The 9,990-nt window shown below is 45.0% G+C and overlaps 1 protein-coding gene and 1 long non-coding RNA gene across 3 annotated transcripts; one reads left to right on the top strand and one right to left on the bottom strand.

Moving 5' to 3' along the window:
* The first annotated feature begins 2,355 nt into the window (after positions 1-2,355).
* LOC128150528 (uncharacterized) lies at positions 2,356-4,932 on the top strand. Of its 2 annotated transcripts, none has more exons than XM_052806773.1 (2): positions 2,356-3,005; positions 4,378-4,932. In XM_052806773.1, exons 1-2 carry the CDS (start codon positions 2,421-2,423, stop codon positions 4,564-4,566), a joined length of 774 nt encoding a protein of 257 aa, XP_052662733.1. In that variant the 5' UTR covers positions 2,356-2,420; the 3' UTR covers positions 4,567-4,932. The 2 variants fall into 2 exon arrangements, 1 of the variants encoding a protein (XP_052662733.1); XR_008238080.1 differs by lacking the exon at positions 2,356-3,005 and adding an exon at positions 3,046-3,404.
* Positions 4,933-7,583: 2,651 nt separating this feature from the next.
* LOC128150191 (uncharacterized) lies at positions 7,584-8,650 on the bottom strand. The gene is made up of 2 exons (XR_008237968.1): positions 8,462-8,650; positions 7,584-7,866 (listed from the first exon to the last, which is right to left on the bottom strand). It is a non-coding gene; the product is annotated as an uncharacterized LOC128150191 (long non-coding RNA).
* Between the last annotated feature and the right edge of the window lie 1,340 nt (positions 8,651-9,990).

Here is a 9,990-nt window from a genome sequence, read left to right as displayed (position 1 = left end):
GAAATTCCATTGAGGATGCGGGTGCGGAGGAACCTGAGGAAAATACAAAAACAAAAGATTTAGGTTTCACACCTATAACGGCCCGTACTCGAAGTAAGATGGGCCCTATTATTCAGGCTCCTCTGAGACAAGCGGTGGGGGTTACTGGCCCCACTAGAATTAAGATACCATTTACAATGAATGATTTGGATTCATGGAGAGAAGTAGTAAAAGAATACCGAGACGACCCCGAAGGAGTTGCCAAAAGATTCGAGCTGATTGTTAAAAATCAAGACCCAGATTGGAAGGACATCGATTTAATGTTGGATGCCTTAACTGAGACTGAAAAACAATTAATAATAAAGAATGCACGAACTCAAGTGCAAATTCAAATAACTGCTGGGGTTTTACCCGGTGTAGTAGATAACCACATACCGAGAACCGACCCCAATTGGGACCCTAATGATAACCATGATTACCGATTATTGAAAAAATATCAAGAATGGATAAAAATTGGTATTGAGAATGCAGTACCGAAAGCAGTTAACTGGTCAAGCCTGTACGCAGTAAAACAAGGTCAGACTGAAACTCCCACAGAGTTTCTTGACCGGTTAAGAGCAGCAATGCGGAAATATACTACATTAGACCCTGTTTCTGAGGTAGGGAAACAGCAGCTAGTCTCTTTGTTCTTGGGACAATCCTCAGAGGATATAAGAAGGAAACTTCAGAAATTAAAAGGGACAGAGATAAGGGATTTAGAAAAGTTGATAGAAGAGGCCTGGAGAACGTATCGGAATAGAGAAGGGGAGGAGAGACGAAAAATGGGAACAGCTATTGCCGCAGCTACAGTAGCCGCGCTGGGAAGACAGGATAACTCCCTTCGTGGGAGGGGTCGGGGAACTGGAAGGAGGGGAGGCTCGCGCCAGCCCCTAAGGTCAGATCAATGTGCTTATTGTAAAGAAATAGGTCACTGGAAAGGACAATGTCCCAAGCTGAGTGGAGCACAGGCTGTTGTAGCCAATATCGCCTCTGGTCAATGAGGGGGACCGGGGGAATCCACCCTAGCGGATCCGCTGGTTAAAATTAAGCTAGGGAAAATAGAACAAGAGGTGGATTTTCTTGTAGATACGGGGGCGTCCTATTCAGTGTTAAATCAAAAGCTGATACCGGAGGATGAAGAGTTTGTGACTGTAATGGGAGCTACTGGCCAGCAGAAAAAGGCTTATTTTCTAAAACCGCTTAAATATAAATTAGGTAAACAAATGGGAATACATAAATTTCTGTATTTGCCCGGATCTCCGAAATCCTTGTTGGGCCGCGATTTGCTAGAACAATTGGAAGCAGAAATTGTTTTTGAAAAAGGAAAAATGAAATTGAAAATCAAGGAGGACCAGCTAATTAACATTCTAAGTTTAGCATTAATACAAACTAAACCAAAATTTGAGGTGCCTCCAGAAATCATTGATCAGGTATATCCTGGAGTCTGGGCCTCCGAGGTTCCGGGAAAAGCTAAAAATGCAGCCCCCATAGTAATTAAACTAAAACCAGGAGCAGAGCCAGTAAAAATTAAACAATACCCCCTGAAATTGGATGACAGAAAAGGAATAAAGGAAATAATTGATAGGTTCCTACAGTATAAAATATTAATTGAATGTGAATCAGAATACAATACCCCCATACTGCCAGTTAAAAAAGCAGATGGAAAAAGTTATAGGTTAGTCCAAGATCTGAGAGCTGTAAATAAGATTACTGAAGATATACATCCAGTAGTTGCAAACCCATACACTTTGTTAACAAAACTAAAAGATAACCAAGTTTGGTTTACCGTACTGGATTTGAAGGATGCCTTTTTTTGCCTGACCCTAGCCACAGAAAGCCAGAATTTGTTTGCTTTTGAATGGGAAAATCCTGAAACTGGAAGAAGAACTCAGTTAACATGGACAGTATTACCACAGGGGTTTAAAAATAGCCCCACTATTTTTGGAAATCAACTGGCAAAAGAACTTGAAACTTGGGTACCTCCGGATAATGAAGGGGTTTTGTTACAGTATGTAGATGATCTCTTAATAGCTACTGAAACCAGAGAAAGTTGTATTCAATGGACTGTGAATCTTCTTAATTTTTTGGGTTTGAGTGGATATCGAGTCTCTCAACAGAAAGCTCAATTAGTCCAGCAACACGTGACCTACTTGGGACTCGTAATCTCGGGAGGACAACGGGAACTTGGGACTGAACGAAAAGAAGCCATTTGCCAAACTCCGGAACCCCAGACGGTGAAAGAGCTGCGGACCTTCTTAGGGATGACAGGTTGGTGTCGCCTTTGGATACATAATTATGGATTATTGGTGAAGCCATTATATGAGCTGATAAAGAAAAACCAGTCAAAATTAATTTGGACTGGAGAAACACGAAATGCATTTAAACAGCTCAAACGAGAGTTAATGAGAGCTCCTGCTCTTGGACTGCCGGATGTTTCAAAACCATTTTGGCTGTTTTCTCATGAAAGACAAGGAATAGCCTTGGGAGTACTAGCACAAAGACTTGGTCCCTATAAACGGGCAGTAGCTTATTTCTCCAAACAACTGGACGAGGTGAGCAGAGGATGGCCTGGTTGCCTTCGAGCTGTCGCAGCAGTTGTTATCAATATTCAAGAAGCCCGAAAGTTTACCATGGGACAGAAAATAACAGTGCTGGTCTCTCATACAGTTTCAACGGTCTTAGAACAAAAAGGAAGCCATTGGCTCTCGCCCCAGAGATTCTTAAAGTACCAAGCAGTATTGATAGAACAAGATGATGTAGAAATTGTGGTTACTAACATTGTCAATCCAGCCTCTTTTCTTAGTGGGACTCTGAATGAACCAGTGATACATGATTGCATAGAAACAGTAGAAGCTATATATTCCAGTCGACCAGACCTCAAAGAAGAACCTCTGGAGGATGCTGAAAACTCCTGGTATACCGACGGGAGTAGTTTTATAAAGCAGGGACAACGTAAAGCAGGATACGCAATCACAACCACCCAACAGGTAATTGAATCTAAGTCTTTACCTCCTGGGACTTCAGCCCAGAAGGCGGAGATAATTGCCCTCACCCGAGCATTGGAATTGGCAAAAGGTAAAAAGATTAACATTTGGACAGATTCTAAATATGCATTTGGAGTAGTTCATGCTCACGGTGCAATTTGGAAAGAACGAGGATTGCTAACTGCTCAAGGAAAACAAATAAAACATGCAGAAGAAATCTTAAAGCTATTAGAGGCTGTAAAGCAACCAGAAAAGGTAGCGATCATGCATTGTCGAGGACATCAGAAAGGAAACACAGATCCAGAAATTGGAAATCGACTGGCAGATTATGAGGCTAGGCGGGTGGCAGAAGAAGCGAAAGCAGAAACATTATCCTTAATACCAGACGGTAAAATCCAAACTGTAAGTACAAATCAAAAACCAAATTATTCAAAAGAAGATCTAAAATTAATTGAAGATTTGGAAGGTAAACTAGAGTCAGATGGATGGGTTCGTTTAGCGGATAATCGTATAGTAATACCATCCAATTTAATATGGACAACAGTTTTAACTGAACACAATAAGACGCATTGGGGAGCAGATACTTTGTACAAGAGCTTAAATCAGAAATTAATAGGACGCAATCTGTATACAATGGTGAAACAAATATCTCAACAGTGTGAAATTTGTTTACGTAATGACCCTAATGTGGCGAATAAAGTAAAGTTAGGAATAATTGGTAAAGGGAATTATCCAGGACAACAGTGGCAAATTGATTTTTCGGAACTCCCAAGAAAAGGGGGGGTACCGATACTTGTTAGTCATGGCTGACACATTTTCAGGCTGGCCAGAGGCCTTCCCCTGCCGAACAAACAAAGCAAGGGAAGTAACTAAGATATTGTTGAATGAAATCATTCCTCGTTTTGGAATTCCAGCAACAATATCTTCCGATCGAGGCCCTCATTTTTGTGCCAAAGTAGTACAGCAGGTGAGCAAAACTTTGAAGATAGATTGGCAACTACATACCCCATATAGGCCTCAAGCAAGCGGACAGGTTGAAAAAATGAATCATTTAATTAAACAACAAATAGCGAAAATTGGTCAGGAGGCCAATCTAACCTGGCCCCAATCTCTCCCCCTGGCGTTACTTAGAATAAGAGTAAAACCAAAAACCAAGGAAAACCTAAGTCCCTTTGAAATATTGTATGGAAGACCATATCAGTCCCAATTTACAGGGGAGGATTTAACCCAACTAGGTACAGGACATTTGTATGACTACATGATATCCCTCCAAAAACAATTAGAAAATATAAATAAACAGATTTTGGGAACCAGGGCTAGAGGATTAGATCAACCAATTCATCCCATTAAACCAGGTGACTATGTATATGTAAAGATCTTTTCAGGACAACCCCTGGAGGAGAAATGGGATGGCCCCTATCAAGTGTTACTGACGACCTTCACTGCCATTAAGATCAAGGAACAGCCGGCTTGGATTCACTATTCGAGAGTGAAGAAAGCACCTGAGAGGCCATGGACGGTCACCTCTACAGGACCCACAGGTCTGCGATTTTCCAGATCATGATAATAACTGAGTTATTACTTGGTCCAAATGAAGCTCGGTGGAACTCGAACTCACATTTCTCCTTGACACAAAACGTTTCCCAAATTCTGAACAGAACTGATTGTTGGATATGTACTCACATGCCAGAATATGGTGGAAAAGGGATCTCGCTGATTGGCATCCCGATACCAAGTAACCACTCCTGGGCCACTCTTTGGGAAAGTACCACATGGTATACTGGCAATGACGAAGTTCAGAAATTAGAAATAACTAGTCCTAAGGCCCAGGAGCCTTATTGCACGTGTGTACAGAGGTGTAATCCACCTAAAGGACTCGGAAAACTTGACTGCGTTAATGGGACGTATGTAGGGAATCACACAGTTTGTAATAAAACTATAGATATTGGAACTTCAACTTCCGTTAATACTACAGCATGGCCAGTGCCAGAGGGAAAAGGATGGTACTGGCTATGCAATGACACTGCCCGGAAAGTTTTACCAAAGAATTGGATGAGAACATGTACTCTGGGAGCTGTAGTACCGAATATGACTATACACAGTTCTCCACCAAAAGGATGGGTGCGAACACACTTTCACAGGTTTAGACGAGAAGTTGAAAATCCTTTAGTAAGGAGACCTACTGCCTTTCACAGCTTTGTCCGATGGTTCCTTCCATGGTTGGGAGTAAGTGAGCTAGAAAAAGCCATAGTTAATATTTCAGCAGTAATAGAGAATCTTGAAAATAAAACAATTGATGTAATAAAAGCCCAACAATTGGAGATATCCAGTTTATCTCAAATTGTACAACAAAATAGAATGGCATTAGATCTATTATTGGCCTCTCAGGGTGGAGCATGCACAGTTATAAACACGAGTTGTTGCATGTATGTGGATCAAAGTGGAAGGATATCCACTGACTTAGAAGAAATTTGGAAACAGACCAAAATACTACATGAAATAGCAAAGGATGACACTTCATGGGGATTTCAGGAATTATGGGATAAATTAACCTCATGGCTACCGAACTTTAAATGGTTAAAGCAAATATTCATAACATTTATAATTCTCATAGCCTTAGGGATAATAGTATGCGTAATGCTTAAGTGTTTCATGTGGTGTAGCCAGAACACCACCGAGAGCTATGAGAATTGGAAGCGGAATAAAATTAAACATCAAGTAGAAACTGGGAAATATTTCGCTCGGTCTCTTGAAAATAACGGAATTATATGATTGCAAAAGAATTTGCAAAGGTATAAAGAAAAGGGGGGAATGATGTGAAGACTCAAGAGACTGTTATAAACAATTATATTAATTGTTAATAATTGAGGCCTGTATGTGTAATCTACTGACTGTGGTGATGTCCTTTTTTGTGTTTTGTATCTTTGTATCCCTTGATTTATGTTCGCCTAGGCAAGTTTAAACCCTTTAGTATGTAAGAAAACCTTGAGCTTTGTTAACAGTAGGCACAAAGAGATAAGAAACCTTGAGTTCTGCTGAGCTTCGTGATTAAAACTGGCCAGGGTCAGCTAACTGGGAAGAAAGAGATAAACCACCTGGGATGACCCACACTGCGCATGCCTTAAGAGAAAGGTCAAATAGCGGACACCGTGAGGAAGACTAGCGAAGACCACCAGAGGACGTCCGAAAGACCACCAGAGGCCTTAACACGCATGCGTAACGAACATTATAATATGTTAATGACTTCTCAGAAAAAGGATGAATATGTAACGTGTTTCTCGGAAATCTAATGCATATACATGAACGCTCTGTATTTAGTCTGTACACTAAAGCCTAACGGTGTGCACGATAGGTGGAGCGATCCCCCGTGCAACCAGCGCTGCTAATAAAGAATACCTACTTAATAGTTAAAATTAACTATTGAGTCAATGTCCTTTGAATCAGCACCACCCTCCCCTCAAAGAAGAAGGGGGAGAGAAAGAAGACCCTCCACAGGGATCCCTGTTCCCCCACCCAGGAGGCCTGAACCCAGTGATGACAGCTCTGGGGGATGAGTGAGCAGGGCTGCCAGTCACCGACATGAGGGGTCTGCCTGCTCTGGGCAGGCAGTGTTTTACTACGCAATATCTGCTCCTGGCGAAGATGCCCAGTGTCTTTGCCCTCCATCTTCCGCGGTCGTCTTAATCCTGCAAAGCAACAGCTCTTGTTGTAGCAGAAGTTGGGAAATGGAGTCAAATATTTCCTGAACTGTCTCGTAAAGTTTCTCTGCTGCAGGGTTCAAGCAGCAATGACACTGGAAGAGAAACACAGCGGCAATTGCTACGCAATCCCTCTACCACCTCAGCAAAACACCACAGGAAACCAAAGAGAATAATGTATCCTGTAACAATTTATTCACACCAAATCACCCAACTCCGCTTAAGAAGCAAATCAGATTGCTTCCCCAGTGCTTAATTAAGCCAATCTGCTCTCCCTTGGACACATGGGGACGGGATCAGTTGCTGTCACAGCCACAGCAGACCTTTTGGGCTCCACACAGGTTCCTACCTGGCTCCCTAGGATGGGTATCAAAGGGAAGGATTACTTTTAGTAGCAGGTCCTCGGGGGATGCTCCCTGACCAGCCACTGCGCCAACAGGTCAAAGCTGAAGTCCCTGCCGGTGTGGCACCCCGGGGGGCAGGTGTTTGGGCTGGTGCCGCTCAGCCCGGGCTACGCTTGGCACGCCAGCCCATTGAACTCGTGTCCAGCTCTGCAGACTCCTGCCAAGGGAAACAAGGGCGCTGCGGTGCTCCGGGTGGGCCGGTGCTCAACCGCGTGCGTCTCCCTGATGGATTCAGCTTGCAGAGCTGCTTACAGCTCGCCTGAATTTCTGCTCACCTCAATGAAAGAAAAGGGATCAGGTCAGCGACAGAGTTGACAGCTGAAGCCAGACCTGACCGTTTTCCCCCGTTCAGCTCTGCCGCCACTGGACAGCCCAGTTCAGGAATCTCTCTCTGAGTTTCCATTTAGACCCACAGAATTAGTTTGAGTACAAGAGGGCAGCGATCGCGCACTTAATTTGTTTCACCCTGGAATACATCATCATTTAAAAGCCCAGAATATTTATTGGTGGCAAAGAGATATTGATTGCCTAGCCACAGGCAGAGTAAAAATCATTAAGGGAAAAAAAAAACAAGCAACGAAACGAACCAGAAAAATTGTGCCGGTGCCTCCTGCCATGCTGCCATGCAATGTGCTCTTTCGGTCTTCTCTGCCTTCCAGCATCCCTCAGCTCTTGCAAGTTTCCAAGGCATGAGAAATGGCCTTTCCCTTTGAATTTATTGGTGAATGGTTTTCAGCAGCTCCCAGGCACTTTATCACCTTCCTGCAGAGGAACATAAAACACAGCCCTTGTCTCAGCCTGTGCGGTAGGAACAAATAAATAAGGGCAGCTCCCTGCAGCTCCACCACCGGCTCCTCCACGCGCAGGAGCCGGCTGCATTGTACCGAGGAGCTCAAGCTGTGGAGTTCAGAGCTGACTCTGCTCTGAACTCCCCGCCGCCCCTGGATGTTTGGAGCCAGTTATTTCCTTGTTAAGGTTTGCCCAACAGGAAAGCTCTTTCCCACCCCTAAAATCTGGTTAAAAGCTAATGGCCCGTTGTGGCCTGATGAATTTCCCTGCTAATGGCGGCTGCCCGTTTCTTGCGGTGGTGGCGGTGATTCCAGCGCTGCTCGGATGCTGTGGTCGGGTGCATGCGGCTGGAGCAGTTTCATTTTGGCAAATCGCACTTTATAGTGCGAGGGCAATTGCTCACATCACTGGGGTTATGCAGCAGCCCTGCAACAAGCTTCACACTCGTTCCATTTGCCTCAAAACCCCTTGCGCTGGTTTCCGCCACGGGCTGTGCTCAGGAGGAGGGGCACCAGAGGGGCTGGCGTCTTCTGGGGCGGTTGTGGGGCAGCTCCAGACAGGGACCCACCAGCAGGAGAAAGCGGGACTGATCCTGCAGGCAATGCCCTAGTTGGTCACCGGCACGGGGCAGGGGGCTGGGCTAAAACTTCCTGGGTGAGCGAGCAACGGTGGAGGGCTCAGTAAATTGCCACTGTACATGGAGGCCAGCAAGGTGACAGACCGCTGCTGGCCAGACCCTGCTCAAGCCCAAGCGCAGCAGTCCCTGGGCTGCCCCGCTGCCCAGGGGAGGGGCAGGGTGGTGGCAGACTGCTTTGCAAGATAAGTGTGGGGCGGCCCTCAGGGCCGATGGCCAAGCCCCTGTAATCAATCCCCTTGCACCTGCCCAGGGCCACCCCAGCACAGCCGGGCAGGAGGATTGCGGCTGCGCATGAGTACTGCAGCACTCAAGGTGATTGCAACTATCCACAAGGATTGCAGCCATGCAAGGTGATTGCAGCCGTCCACGAGGATTGCAGTCATGCACAAGGCCTGCAGTCGTGCACAAGGATTGCAGCCGTGTGTGGTGATTGCAGAGGTGCACAAAGATTGCAGCTGTGCACGAGTATTGCAGCTGTGCAAGGTGATTGCAGCCATGCAAGGTGACTGCAGCCATCCATGAGGATTGCAGCCACGTATGAGGATTGCAGTGGTGCATGGCGACTGCAGCCATGCACAAGGACTGCAGCAGTGCAGCCCCTCTGGAGGCAGCTGGCTCCCGCTAGCCCGGGTTCAGCAGCAAGGCTGCGCTCGCCCACACTGGCATCAAATGGAGAGCAACACCCCCATGCAGCCACGCTCCCCACCACACAGCTGACCTCTGATCCTCCCAGCACTCTCTTTGCTGGAGCAAGGACGTAAATTAGCACCTTCACAGGTTTTTGCAGCCAGTCTCTGGAAATCTGGTAGGCGTTCCTCCAGGTTTTGATTATTCTAATTTTTGCCTGGTTTTAAAGGGGGAAAAAAGCTTAAGGTGCCACCCGCATTTCAAAAAGAAGTGTGGCTTAACCTGGAGATTCAGTCACAGGGAACAATTTGTTGTGTTTTCAGCAAGCTGTACTTCTATTTGTATTTTGCAAAAGAAAAGCATTGCCAGCCTAACCTTACTGATTATCCCTACCCAGAAGCTTTAGATAATCATCCGGTTCAACATTTATCATTTAAAGAGTAATTCATGTGCTAATATGCATAATCCAACAGCACAGTTTAATTGCAAGACCTTAGCGCCACCGTTGAACTGCATTGTTGGGATTAATTTCTCTCATTCTTCGACAGGTTCTAATTAGCCCTGTGCAAATAACTGATTTTCTAGATGTTAGCAGCTCTGAAAGTCTTTAGCAAAAGCTACCAGGGTCCAAATGTTTTGTTCTACTCAAAACACTGAGAGAATTTGAACTTGTAATTTCACTCACAAAATGGAAAAGTATTTCAAAATGAAAAGTGGTTTGGAATCAGGTGGGGTTTTTAACTATGTCAGGAAGTTAAAGGATTTTACAAAAAAAAAGTCCACCCCCCCAAGTCTCACTGCAGTGAAATCACCACCAGCTACTGAAATGCTTC

The sequence above is a fragment of the Harpia harpyja genome, chromosome 13 (genome assembly GCF_026419915.1).
Source record: "Harpia harpyja isolate bHarHar1 chromosome 13, bHarHar1 primary haplotype, whole genome shotgun sequence".
NCBI classification, from domain to species: Eukaryota; Metazoa; Chordata; class Aves; order Accipitriformes; family Accipitridae; genus Harpia; species Harpia harpyja.
This window is presented reverse-complemented; position numbering and strand designations above follow the sequence as displayed.